The sequence below is a fragment of the Cheilinus undulatus genome, linkage group 16 (assembly GCF_018320785.1).
Source record: "Cheilinus undulatus linkage group 16, ASM1832078v1, whole genome shotgun sequence".
Taxonomy (NCBI): Eukaryota; Metazoa; Chordata; class Actinopteri; order Labriformes; family Labridae; genus Cheilinus; species Cheilinus undulatus.
In genome coordinates, this window is record NC_054880.1 from 2088442 (window position 1) to 2103211 (window position 14770).

The 14770-nt window shown below is 36.5% G+C and overlaps 1 protein-coding gene across 1 annotated transcript; it reads left to right on the forward strand.

The window, feature by feature from the left end:
• The first annotated feature begins 6528 nt into the window (after nucleotides 1-6528).
• Nucleotides 6529-13303, forward strand: LOC121523641 (zinc finger protein 771-like). The gene is made up of 2 exons (XM_041808584.1): nucleotides 6529-6806; nucleotides 10135-13303. The coding sequence occupies exons 1-2, from the start codon at nucleotides 6608-6610 to the stop codon at nucleotides 10785-10787; spliced, it is 852 nt and encodes a 283-aa protein (XP_041664518.1). The 5' UTR covers nucleotides 6529-6607; the 3' UTR covers nucleotides 10788-13303.
• Nucleotides 13304-14770: the final 1467 nt, after the last annotated feature.

Consider the following 14770-nt stretch of genomic DNA (forward strand, 5'->3'; position numbering starts at 1 on the left):
CGATGGTTTAGTGCAGATTTAATGAAAGAGGACAGAGCAGCAGTTTGATATTGATTTGTGCTTCATGTGGCGGTTTGTATCTGGAGAGGTTACATCACCCTCTTTCATCTCAGGCCTGAGTCTCTGCTCTCTGACCCGGGCTTTTTGATCGTTATCACACATCAGGTTTGTTCTGGTCACTGCAGGAAGCTGCCACTGAGAATATAAGACTAACTCTCACATGAGAGAGGAGAAAGTAAAGCTAAGCTCTGATGATTCGATGATTTCTAAAGCATTTTGAAAGGAGGACATAACATTTTCACACAAGGATGGGAGGAGGGGGTCACTTCTGTGCAAGGACAGCAAAAGCTGACAAACTTGATGTTCTTTTTTTTTCTATTTTGAAATCTGAAGGATCAAGCTGCTGGGTTTAGAATTTTTGAGTCTGTTATATATAAGTTAAAATCCTTGAATTTCTCTTCTTACCAAGTAAATGATCATTTTCTGTTTGATCTCTCTAAAACATACTGATACTTTACACAGAATGCCCTGAGCCAATTAAAGCGATTACTTTTTACATAAAACAAACATTTCTGAGCAGCTTTCAGCTCCTAGATCTGACTGTTTGTCTTTAATGGTGCTTCCAGGAGCCTCAAAGTTTATAAAAAGCCCCTAAGCAGATGAAATTAACAATCTACACATATGTATGCAAGATGTTTAAGATAAATGCTTGGAAAGAAGTTTTTCTGTTCAGAAGTGTCAGATAAAATGCTGATGTCTGAGTTTGATCTTGGGGTTTAAGCATTTCCAAAGTACAGATCTGCTGCTTTTCTCTGTTCTTACTGTAAAAAAAAACAAAATACTTTGGGCTGTTTGTCAGATAGAGCGACATTAAAATCACCACCTTGGATCAGGTTGTTGGCAGTCTGACAATTTTCCTCTTTGCATGCACTTTGAAAATAAAAACAGCTTAATGAACAAATGAAACAACTGTTTCAGCCACATTTACATAAAAAAAAAATCATCAATTGAGAGCAACCTTGTTTTTGTTTCAGAAAAGTTCTGTGTTCGGATGATAACATTTTGATAAAGTTGTACTAAAAATGCCATGCCGGTAGTTGACAGTGTGAGTTTGTAATCAGACAATAGGCACAGGCACACATCTTCTTCCTTCTATAGCACCATCAGGTATAGACGCTGCAGGTGTAACTGTATTTGTGTTTTTATGATGGTTTGGTTGGTAGCTGCAATATACATAAGCATATAAATACACAACTCTTTTCAGATCCCAAATTAAGTCTAAATTACTTCTGTGTTCAATATTTTAAAAAGAAACAAAAGGCCACCGCACATGGCAGTATTAACCTCCAGTATAAGTGTCAGTATTGCTTGTAACTGTTTTCTAACCGCTATCAAACAACCAATAAAGAAGAGAAGGAAGCTTCGGTAGCAACAGCAGCTGAGCTATGGAATTCGCCGGCTTCTTCTCCCTTTCTGCACTGTTTTCAAAAATCCTCTGGATGTGAAAGCAGAGAGGGTTGAAAATATGACTTATTCTGATACATTTAAAGGTGACACAGATATTTCGAAGTAGAGAACTCCTGTTGAAGGTGTGGATTTAAGTGCTCTGCTAAGGCTCCATTACAATGTCTTATCCTGTGTTTATATAAGCTAGTCTGGAGTTCTTCACTGATGTACATGAGTCTTGATTTTACTCAAGTAACCACTGCACCGACTGTTTACTAACAACTATGTGATGACGCAGCACATTTAAGTCATTATCAATATCTAATAATGATAGTTACTTTATTTATATTCTATTTATATGATGCATTGCACTAAAACACACAATTTCATTTGCATTTTTACATTGCATTCATTTTGTCATTTTGGATCAGGAGAAGCAATCTGCAGGGAAACTTAAAAATAAATTTATTAGACCACCTGTCATATTTGTCTCAGAGACCATCCAGCATCATGAAGTGCTTTAATGCGGACTCTTTCATTTTCAGTGAGCTCTCCACGTTTTACCATTTTGAACAGGAATGAGGGATTTCAAACTGAATTCACCCAAATTTGAGCGGCCTCACTGGGCTTCTCTGAGAAGTCAGAAATTAATCAAGCATATCATTCAACCACTAAAACCCATTTTTCTGTTCAGGAATGCAGGTAAATAACTATAATTTGACCTATTAATCAAGAAATATTAATGTGCTTTACTATTTTTTTAGTTTTTTTTATAAATCAGTAAATTTAAAAATTCATGGATAACAATGATAATTATATTTTAGCATTAAAAATATCATTTGGGTTAAAGAGCTTCTAAATATTGGTGTATTAACCATTGCAGAAACATAAAAAATGATTTTGGTAATTACCAATGCTGTTAATTTAGGGCAGCTGTGGTATAAACCTTACTTTGGGTGGTAGTCTTATAAATTTGTTAAGCACTGTACATCTAATATTTTATGAATGAATCAAACCCAAACAGTGACCCAAAACTGAGGTATAAACTGAATCATGATCTCAAAAAAAACCCAACGGACATTAAAAAATGGCTAATGTATAAGTATTGGTTTATGCTACCAGTCACTTAAACTCTGACTGAAAATGTTTGTAAACTACTGTTTTTCTATGAGAAAAAAAGACCAAGACTAGTTAAAAATAGATCTTTGATGAAAGTGAGTTTCACCAAGGAGACTAACAGAGACTAAAATGTCATTTAATTCTTGTCAGACATTCGTGATCCACGATATGAGAGAGCACAAGCTGTTAGGTAGGTAATGTCCAACTTTTTCTACATTGCAGCATATTAACTTCTTTTATTGAAAACAGAAACATGGTTTTAAAACATATGAACAGACTTTTAACTGGCTCAGAAATAAAACACAGTACCTGCATGATCCTTCAGATTTCTCCTCTCAAGGATATTTCTCTTTCAAATTTCACACAGAGCGGTTTCAGATGCAGACCTGTTTCTCCAGATCATCAATAAAGAGAGAATAACATGGCAGTATTTTCAACCCTGCTGTGCACAGAGCTTTGGTTAGCTTTTAGAGATATTTTACCTCTAAATTAAAATGTGATCTAGTTTGAAAAATTTAAAATAAACATATAAGAGAAACCCTACAGTTGGTAGCCATACTAAGCTTGTCAAAATGTTTGATACTTCTTAATACCATGTGTTTTAAAACTACAAAACATTTTTGATGATCAGTAGTATCAAAACTATCTGTTTTTTCAGAGAAATGTAGTGGAGGGATGAATCCATGCAATATTTCAGTTTATGATTCTTGTAAAAACTGAACCATATCAATACTTGTATCAGTGCCACAGCAGTAAAAGTAGAAGCCCTTAGACACCTGACATGAGGGAATTTCTTGTTTTTAATCACCAACAATTGTAGGAGTGCAGTTCAGAGAGTTTCTGCACTGTTTGACAATTAAAAACCAGTGATTATCCAGTCTTGGTTGTCTATGGCTTCTATGGTTACTGCTCTGATTTCAGGAGAGGTATGAGTATTATTTGATTTTTACTGGAGGTGCGTCAGAGTGTGATATCCTGCTGTTGTGACGACTCTGATTCATGGAGAGACAACAGGACAAAGGGAGGAACAGAACTGTTCTTGAGTCATCGAGCTTGAATCTGAGTGTTGATGAATGACCTGTAGGCTCCTGTAGGAATGTTTCACTGCTGCAGAAAAAAATAAAACCACTTCAGCTCGTTTTATATAAAAAAAAACTGATTTTTGTATTACAATGCACTTGTAACCTTGAAAACATCATTTAATTGTTCATTTCGTGGTTCCTTTCCTCTCACGGTGATCAGAAACCACAGAGGGATGCCACGAAATCACTGATGGACTCACAGCGCCACCCGCTGGGCCACATCAGAACGACAATGTAATAATGTCAAAAGCTATTATGTTTACCTTACTGCTATTAATGAACATGTGGATGACGGTGTAAATAAAGGAAACTGCAGAATATTAATCAGAGTCAGTGACTTTTATTTCTGTGGACTCTTTTTTTACTCTCAAATCTAAACTTTAACCACACTTAATGTAAGTGTTTTTGTATCATTTTAGTCAAAAATATCTTTATATGATTAACATAAGTCACATTTATCTTCAACCAGAGACACTGTCTTTTGTTGAGAGATTAGATGCTGAAAATTAGGATTGCATTGTCCATGCAGAATAGAAATAACTGCTAATGCAGAGAGTAAAATGCAGTGGTAAAAATCAATGTTTTTAATGATTATTATTTCAAAAACGAAGTAAACGGTGGATATTTTTACACATTCAAAGCAATTCAAGCCTGTTATTTTCTTTTTGATGTCTTGAAATAAAATTTTCATCTGAATTTTTGAGTTCTAGATTGTGCCGTGTTTGTCTTTGAGACTTAAATTATCATTGACGATATTTTTATGTTCATTCTGGCCTGAAATAACCTGCATGAAAAAAGTGCAGAAAAAGATGCATGTGAAACTTAGAAAAAGTCTCACCCCCACAGCTTATCTAACTCAAAGCATTCATTAATCAGAGTTTATTTGGTTGCATAGCTGGTCTCTTCACATCATTTTAAAGGTAGAATGGGTTGAATGATTTAGACTTTGATCAATGAGTTTCTGCCTCCAGGACTGCTTGTAATCGGTTTGTGTCTAATATCTATAGCTTTAGGAATTAAACATATGAATACATGAAGTCTCTAGCTAAATAGACTTTAAATAATAAAAAAAAACACATATGGTAAATGTAAAAATGGGCCAGAAGTGAATAAAAAAACATTAAAATAGATTTTGATCATAAAAAAGTTCCTTAAAAGGACTCCTTGCTCTGAGGTTAACGCTCCTGAAAAAGCTCCAAAATTTCATATCAAGTAAGATAAATGTCAATATATTCCTGCAGACATACTGTAACAATGAATTAGTTGATTTTTATTGGTTAACAATGCATCAAATAAAAAACATGATTTCTGTCAGGAGATCAGATATTGCACCAGAAGCTGTCTTAATTTTGGCAGATATTTTCAAATTAAGTCTTAGTTTTAGAATTGAAATGAAATACATTTTAGGTTAAGTCATTTCTATCCTTTAAAGCCTTAGTCGACGAAAACTCAAAACATTTTTTGTCTAGTTTTAGTCCATAAAAAATCCTCACATTTTAGTCTTTACTTTTAGTCCAAGCATTTATTTTATTGCATAAATCTGGTACCAAATCATGGTAGTGTTTTCTCTGCACCCTGCCAAACCTGGGGTCCCTGCTTTCTACAGCTGCGAGGCAGAATAGCTACAGATGCGTTGTTTTTTTTTTTTGTTTTTTTTTTTTACAGATTTACCCACAGTGGAGAAATATCACAGATTTTGAATGTCCAACAAAAACTACATGACATTTTAGTCTAGTTTCAGTCATCTTGATGAACACTAAACTAAGTTATTGTCAGTTTTAGTCATCACAGATCTATTTTTGTTAGTTTTAGTCTAGTTTTTGTCATGGAAAAAAGGCTGTCGAAGTGACTATAATTTGACTTCCATAAGTCCCACCTGACCTAGAGACTTTTTAAGTGTTACAGTGTTTCAATCTGAGTTATGACACTCTAATAAGATCTAAAAAAGAGCTGTTTGGTATTTATAAATCAGATTTGGGCACATACTATAATTATCTGGCTTTGTTACTTTAAGAGAAGCTTCAAAATACTTGAATTCACTATGACAGGGGAAGACCTGAACTGATAACTTGGTTTCAAGATTCAGGGTGTTCCATTTAGTTATCAGACTGCTGATGTATACATCTATATCTAAATAATAATAATAATAATAAAACTGAATATCATGAAAAGTTTTTTTTAAGTGATTTAATTCAAAAAGTTAAACTTCCATATTTTCTTGATTCATCTCACACAAAGTTTCTGGTAGTTTTGGCTTCCCTGTGGACAAGGGCCAAGTCCTGCTGAAGAGGGAAATCTGTCTCTCCATAAATCTTCTCAGCAGGTGGTAGCATGAAGTGCTCTAGAATCTCCTGGTAGACGGCTGACAGCATTGACTCAGGACTTGATAAAGACCACTGGACCAACAGCAGCCCCCAAACCATCACTGACTGAGCAGCTGAAAACACTGGCCTTCAAGTACCTTGGATTCTGCCTCTTTAATCTTCAGACTCTGGGACCAAATGAAATGCTAAATTGGCTTTCAGGACAAGACTTTGGACCACTGAATAATGGCCCAGTTATTTTCCTTCTTAGCCCAGGTGAGACACGTATGATGTCTGATGATGGTTAAGGACTGGCTCGACGCTAAGAACACGACACATGTATTCCATATATATATATATATATATATATATATATATATATATATATATATATATATATATATATATATATATATATATAAACTTTTTGTTTTAAGATACAAGTTTTATTCAGTTTTTTTTTTATGTTAGCTGTAATTAGCTATCCACTCCAGCAGATGACGTTAAGTCCAAGCTTCTACCACTGTAGAAATCTCACTGAGCATGCGCTGAATCATGACCCGGAAGTGTAGCTAGTAAACACGCTACCACGGCGCTCAGTGGAGTAAAGTTCTCCTGAATTCGTCCTCTAACCGAGCCGCTAACCGAGCTTTTAAAATGTCTAAAATCGAGATGTTACGGCTGCTGATCAACCAGCGGCTCACCGAGGCCGCGGAGGAGATCTTCGGGGTGTTCGGGAGAACCATCGCCGAGTACGAGGAGGAGATCTCCCGCTCCAAGCTGGAGATCGACCGCCAACGCCGGCTGCTGGACCTGGCCAGGAAGCCGAGGATCTCTCTGGAGTTCAACAGCTCTGGTTAGTACCATTTATCGGAGGGGTTTAACGGAAGATAAAGTCACGTAGGATACCGTTCATGACTGTCACCATAGGAAAATTTAAAGTTTAGGTAAAAGTGTGGAAACTTTACAGAGGCGGTTCTAGTTACTCTGAGGCCCCCCAGGCAGAGAGTAGTAAGAGGGTCTTCTACATGGAGCTTAAAACAATAATAGCTGGTCAGTATTATTTTTCAAAGCATTTATTTTCTAATAAGAAAGTCACAGAAGTTAATGACCACAGGAACCCAGAAAACTACAGGAAATAGTCTAATTATAAGAAGCAGCGATCTTTCATCTGTAACTTGAGTAAAAGTCTAATTCAGAGTCTCCACTATAATAAAAGTAGGCCTACTGAAGTGGATTTTTTAAGGATCAAAGTATTGAGTAAATATTTTGACTGGGGGGGGGCTTGAAAATGAAAATGATAAATGATTTTCCTTTATGTGGAGAAAAACAACAGAATATGAATCTCTAACAATACTGTTTGATTAAAGTCACATGTTTATAAACTGCAGTACAGCTGCCAACTTGGATTTAGCATGGAAACAATCGCTCTCTGCTCCTGGGTGCCTACAGTACCCATAAGACAAACAACTGGCCAGTTTCACATGGTTGAAAGAAAGCTTCAACTTCCCCTTTTTTGTCTTAAAGTCTTATTGTTTAGTCAGTAACTTTTAAAATGCATTGAAGTACAATACCTCCCTGAAAATATACTTAGGTAAAGTAAAATTACTAAAAAATATACAAGTACACATTAGGGCTGGGCAATTAATCCCAAATTAGATTAAAATGCAATATGGCCTCTTGCAATTTCCAAATCGCAGAAGGTGCAATATTTCTAAATTTGTGTCAAAATACCAGTTAAGAACTTAATTGCAGCAAAGATGTTATGCATTACATATTATGCAATCATTCTAGTGCTCTATTCTTAGAATAGTGTGCAAAAAAATCCTATTTTCTTCATGTTTGTATTTTTTTCTTAAATATGAGAATAATGTAAAAATTATCCTTCCCTTTAATACAACAGTTCATACCTAATTTGCAAAATGAGTAAAAAAAAAATCACAATTAGACATTTTTTAAAACTTTGTCCTGCCCTAGCTTAATCTAATGTTGTGTTGGTTATAGTAAAGAATAAATTATTTCTTGTTTGTGTTGGAAAATGCATGAAGTGAGGAACTTAAGAAATAAGTGTATATTAAATCGCAATATTGGTTAAAAAAAATGCAATTACATTTTTTCCCAACTCGTTCAGTCCTAGTACACAAAAGCTAAACATGAGTTAACATTATTAATTACTTTTCAAGCTGCTTTTTGCAATCTAGATAAAAAACAATGTTTAATGTACAGTGGCCCAGAAGGTTAAACTGCAAAACATTTTACCTGCTGCAAAATATTCATGAGATTTATATTAATTTTAGGGCTGTCAAGATTAATCAAGTTAATCATGATCAATCAAGGTCCACAATACACTTTATTGTCTCTTTCAATATGCTTTGGTTAAGCCATTTTAGCATCTACCTCTGGCCACAGTGATGTAAAATAAGTCCACCACTGCTCCTTCTTGACTCATTTTACTTTTAAAAATGTACAGACAGCTTACTGGACATGTCTAAGTCATTGGAACCTTTTTAATGTTCTCTCTTTTAATTTTCAAGCCATAAAAAGTTCCTTTTGCAGTGGTTAAGTTCCTGTTTAAATCTTTGATCTATCAATAAAAGTAGATTTGTATCATTGAAGTCAATTACCCCAAGTTTAAGGAAGTAGAAAACTAAAAAATGACCCAAAAGCAGTTTGAAATGCAAAAAGGGAAATTTTGAAATGTGGTTTAAAAAAGGTGCAATTAATCATGAATAAATACTTAAATTCTGAGATTAATCATGATTCAAAATGTCGATCTTTTGACTGTCCTTATTTATTAATTTCATTTCTATTTACACTTAAAAAGAATCAAGAAAAGTGATACAACACTGTGAACTGAAATTTGTTAATATTTCTGCACATTTTGTTGGAAACTTCATTGTAGTTTTAAGGCCTGTTGTCAACTCAAGAAGAGAGAAAGTCTTTCCTTTATCTCAGAATTACCGTAGTCTGTGACAGTTTCCTCATTGCATCTCCCGTCATAGTCTAAATAATCTTAAAAATTTAAGCTTTATGAAGAATTATTGATTATTTCTGTTCTCATTCTGTTGTACTAAACTAACAGCTGACTCAGAGATGAACGGCAAGCACCTGCATTTAATCTTAGAATTTCTGTGATCATGGCAGGATAACTATTTAGCATTTATAGCCTACAAAATAACCTCAGATCATTGTTTGTATTAATTTATAACAATAACTATGAACAGGATCACTTGTTCCAGCCTGTACTGTGTAATTCACAGGCATATATCAGACAGAATGCAAAAAAAAAAGTCTGTTGGTCTGTAACTGCTGACATATAATTTAAATGATATGATAAAGATACAATTCTTGTATTTGCTGACCAGTGAATTCAACGAGCTGTGGGAGTTGACGCTCTGACAGAGGACGGAGCAGAGACACTCTCAGCGCCACTTCAATGAAAACGGTCTGCATCTTTAAGAGTTTAAGAGATGTTGTTTACAAGTTATTTACGGCATAATTACTGTGAAACAATCAGAATATAACATGTTCTGTATCAGTCTTGTGTGCATCTGTACCTAGATTGCGCAGCACTGCACTGCTCCTCTCTGTCCTGCTGCGCGTCCCTCAATCAGTCAGCTCCCACTGTTTTATTCTTACACACATGTTCGTGTGTGACAAACCGGCGAGCAGGACTCTTGGTTGGATCATGAGAGCTTGTTGACCAACCGGTCAATCAACTGACTGGAAGATGTCAGCCTAAATAGTTTTTGTCACATGATAAAGTTAATGTTAGTTCTGATAATGCAGTCCCATACCATTTCCTGAAAAGTTTCAAAGTAGAAGATGATCTATAATATATAAGATAAATATAATAAACATTTTGGAGAGGTCAAATCATTTCACAGCTGTTGAACAAATACTGAACAAAGTGTAAATGGTCCACTGTGATACTGCTATCAAATAAAATATCTCAGTGCAAGAATACTATTTTTACCTGATTTGGTGTTAAATATTAACCTTAAACCACAGTTCTCACATGTTTTAACTTCACTTCAAAGAATAATCACAGCTCATCTGGTCTAAGGCCTTCTATCATGTATTAAATTACAGCAGAAAGGAGAAAACAAGGAAAACAGTTCTGTCTTTGTTTAAAAATATGTACAGCCTTCCTTTGTTTTGTCCTGACTCTGTCCTGTTTGCAGAGCTCCATGGGCGGCTGGACTGGAGCTCTGGTCTGGATCCGAGCAAGACTGAACCTCCTCACATAAAAGGCGAGGAAGAGGTGGTGGAGGACAATGAGGAGGAAACGGTGGAGCAGAACAATGAAAGTTTTTTTATATTCCAGAACAGCAGTGTAAAAAACGAGGAAGAGGAGGATGGCCACGTTACCCCCTCCACCTCAAATTTCCCGTGTCAGGACTTGGAAATGGACCCTCAGCCAGGCCCCTCTGTCCCTCAGAGCTCCTCAGACCTGGATGAAGACGTTCCTGAAGCTTCAGATCCAGGTCAGGATAACGGTCAGCTGGACTGTTTCGAAGTGGAGCAGCCGCTGGCAGAGGTTCTGGGCTCATACATCTGCTCCGTCTGTGGCTTGGTGTTTGATCGGCGAACTCAATGGGCCGAACACATGCAGGTGCACCGCAAGGGGGACCCCAAAGGGGACCGGTCATTCACCTGTGCCATCTGTGGGAAGAGACTCACGCGCTTTGACGGTTATCAGAAACACCTCAGAGTGCACACGGGGGAGAAACCGTACGGCTGTGCTCAGTGCGGCCGAAGATTCAGTGACAACTCCAATTACAAACGACACATTCGCACTCACATGGGACAGAAAACACAGCAGAGCTCAGGGTGATGGACAGAGACTGAGGACAGAGTGGAGGGTCAAACCTTCATCAAAGGAGCTTTAATGCACTCAGCCATGAAAATCAGCCAAAACATATTTGATATGAATAGGTATGAAGTTCTTCCTGTTTCTTTGTTTTCTCACAAACGCAACACTCCTGAGAATTTCTTCTTTCTTCTGTGCAGCTGTTGCTCATCTAGTTTCATCTGTTTTTGCTTTATGGAGTCTGTGCATCTATTAGCTCTTGCATGGTAGTTTTGCTCTCAGCCTGCAGTGATAGTTGCAAGACAGTCTTACAGCCCATGAGTTGCTCTGTTCTCCTCCACCAGTTACTTGTCCTGACTGATTGCTTCCAGCACCTGTTGAGGTTTGTTTAATTAATGGTATACCTCCCCTTTATTCATCTTTTGACCTTTTTCTTATGAGCACCGTTATGACCTAATGAGTGGGAAGAGTAGGAAAAATGTATCATCAGCCTCCTCCAGGTTGGTCTGTGTTGTTGTGTATTTCAGCATGTTATGAGCGTTGGAGTTGAAGTGGCTGCTCGCAGTAAACAATGAAGTGTGGAGTGAATTTTCAATCTCATGAGGTTGCATGCAGTTTGTGACAGTGGAAGCAGCAACTTGAGGTATTGATCACGTGTCTTAGCACTTTATACTGGTATAGAAGTGCCCCACCATATAACCTGCAGCCAACTTTAGATGAAAATGGTATTGAAAGTGCAGCTTATACACCAGAATTTACAGCAGTCAAGCTCTAGTATGTTCTTTTTTGCTCACCAGGTCATACTGATATCACATCCAATTTCATGTACCATTGACATAAAGGAAATCAGACCTATCACCTGATGGATAAAGTCTAGTGGTGGATGAAAAAGACTGGAGTGACATATCTGGCACTTATGTCATAAGCAAGTACTGACCTTTACCTTTGACCTCCAAAATATAATAATTTCAACCTGGACTCATGTCCAAAGTTCCATAAAAAATCATCATAGTGTTCTTGAGACTAGCCAGGACATACCAAAACCATATCACCAGCATGGGGGCATAAAAGCTGTCACCATAACGTTGGACATTGCTTTGCCTAGCATCTAGGATGTATTTTGATTTGCAAAAAAGATGAACTAACACTCATAAATGTCAATTTAGTGTCTTTTATACTTGGCCAGGGCATCATACAGACTAAGGGTAAGAGCCAAATCACGCTCTTTGTAGCCTGTATGCTGCCATTGCTCAGAATTATAGACACTAAAAGGGCATGTATCTGTGCTGGCTGTTAAGTTTTCTTTAAAGTCCTTTTTAATCAAACGGCCAATACGTTTATGTTATTTGGAGTTTAAGTGTGCATATTTTCACTTTTTTAAAATCTTTTGATTTAGAAACGAGCTTCTGAAACTCTGAAAAATGCCACGAGGGGCATGTGAATAACAATACTGTCATTTTTAGGAAGGCATGTGGGAAAACAACAAGGTACAATGCAAAAATATTTATTTATAGTTGTGTTTTTGATGTTAGGGGCTTACAGTTTTTTCCTTTGGTTTTCAAACAAGAAAAATGAAACAGATAGTTAAAAATGTATTAATGGTAGTGGCAAACAACATAGTGGTACTTCAGGGTTCGTCTTTCACCTCTGGCTGATATGTATGTCTGAAATAATTCGATATCGCCTCCTCTGTTCTATATTTTCTGTTCTATATTTTTAGTTATGTACTGGCATTATCTGAAATATATTCAGTAATTTTCTAAGCCAGGGAAATTGTTATTTTTATATAATTGCATCGGTATGTCATGGCTGATGTTTATGCATGACAAAGGAACCAGGGATTACGAACCCACCACAATATCAATTAATTGGGTGTGGTCCCATTAGACATTTCAAGCTTAAAAATGGAATTCCTGTTTTGTTTCACAAATGATCCCAGAATGCTTGCAAATAGCTTTGCAGCCTGGATCAGGGAGGCCACTTTTAACCACTTTTCCCCCTCATCATGTGATATTCATCCATGGATTAAGAATGGATTTGTTGTTAAATACGCCTTCTGGAGAGTACTTTTTAGAGTCCTTACTTCAGAACAAGAAGACAGCAGTGAAGGTTGGGGGGCTGAACTCGTAATCTTTAAACATTTTGATTTAGAGCCTTCCATAGGTGGAAATTACATTATTTGCAGTTTAAACAAAAGAGGAAGAGTATTGTTATTGTAATTCTTTTGCTGAGCCAACTTTCCTACAACTCTTCGTATTTGTGTGACTATGATGGTGGACAAAGAAAAAAGCATATGTTGTATTTTTATTTATTTTTATTTTTTTTAAGAGGAACTGTACAGCTCTTCACAAATGAATAAAAAGTTTTCTTACAGTCTCTCATGGTCCGGTTTGATGTTGAATGTGTTTTTAAAAATATGTGAATACTTGAGGTTTGATTAATTCATTTTTACAGCAATCATAAAGATATTAAGAAGGCTGTTAGAGAGGAAAGTTAAGTTTTGTATTTTGAACTTCAGGATCATTTGGATCTCTGTAAGGTGTGTGAAACAAACAAATAAAGTTGAGTATTTTAACATGCGTGTGTGACATTTACTGAAGCATTGTAAAAATCATTCTTGATTTTTAACTTCACACACATCGTGTGATTGAAGTTAAGGATTTGAGTGTTGGGATGTAATGATACGCTAAATATATAAAGTGCTTAACAAATTTATTAGACCACCTGTCATATTTGTCTCAGAGGCCATCCAGCATCATGAAGTGCTCCATTTTGAACAGGAATGAGGAATTTCAAACTGAATTCACCCCAATTTGAGCTGGCTCACTGGGCTTCTCTGAGAAGTCAGAAATAATTCAAGCATAACATTCGTAACTATAATTTGACATATTAATCAAGAAATAATGTGCTTTACTATTTTTTCAGTTTTTTTTTTTTTTTTTTTTTTATAAATCAGTAAATTTAAAAATTCATGGATAACAACAATATGTAGCATAGGATATGTAGACTGTGGATCTTAGAGATGTTCTACTCCAGGTAGGAAGTCTCAGAGAAACTGCAGCCAGATTGAGCCTGTGTGTTAGCTCAGTTGGACAAGTAACTGCTCTGGAATCATGAGGTTGTTGGTTGAAATCTTCTGTGGATTTACGAAGCTGCTGGTGTAAATCGCTGACTCAGGAGTAAAGAGGACTGCCATAGAGTTGGAAGTTGGAGGGTATTTGATTCTTTAAGTCCAGTCCTCAAAAGCAGAGATCAGATCCTCTGAGAAATATAAACAGGTGAGTGTCTCAGTGGATTAGTGGAAAAGCCAACTGACAGTGAATCAGGAGTTCACAGGTTCAAATCTTACCATGGGTTCATCTGTTTTAAAAGTCTGAGTCCAAATATAGACTTCAGGAGACCTGGACAGGAGTTGGCCTTTCAAATCTAACCAATGACTCTTAAGTTTTCAAGATTGAGATGTGCAACTCAAGATGGGAAAATGGTCGTCAGCAGCAAAGATTATCACTCATGGAGATGTGCAACTCAAGATGGGAAAATGGTCTTCAGCAGCAAAGATTATCACTCATGGAGATGTGCAACTCAAGTATGAAAATGGTCTTCAGCAGCAAAGATTGTCGATCGTAGAGATGTTCTACTCTAGTATGAATATGGTCTTCAGCAGCAAAGATTATCGCTCATGGAGATGTGCAATTCATGTATGAAAGCAGTCTTCAGCAGCAAATATCATCATCATGGAGATGTGCAACTCAAGTATGAAAATAGTCTCCAGTAGCAAAGATTGTGGATCATAGAGATGTTCTACTCCAGATGTGAAGTCTCAGAGAAACTGCAGCTAGATTGAGCCTGTGTGTTAGCTCAGTTAGACAGGTAACTGCCCTGGAGTCATGAGGTTGTTAATTCAAATCTTCTGTGGATTTTTGAAGCTGCTGGTGTAAATCGCTGACTCAGGAGTAAAGAGGACTGCCATAGAGGTGGTAGGTGGGGGGTAATTGATTCTTTGTGTA

Bases quoted from the DNA above. Each gene is read 5' to 3' on its own strand.
- LOC121523641 (XM_041808584.1), top strand. From the start codon at position 6,608: ATGTCTAAAATCGAGATGTTACGGCTGCTGATCAACCAGCGGCTCACC. The intron at 6,807-10,134 runs GTTAGTACCATT...TCCTGTTTGCAG, and splicing joins TCTGGAGTTCAACAGCTCTG to AGCTCCATGGGCGGCTGGAC.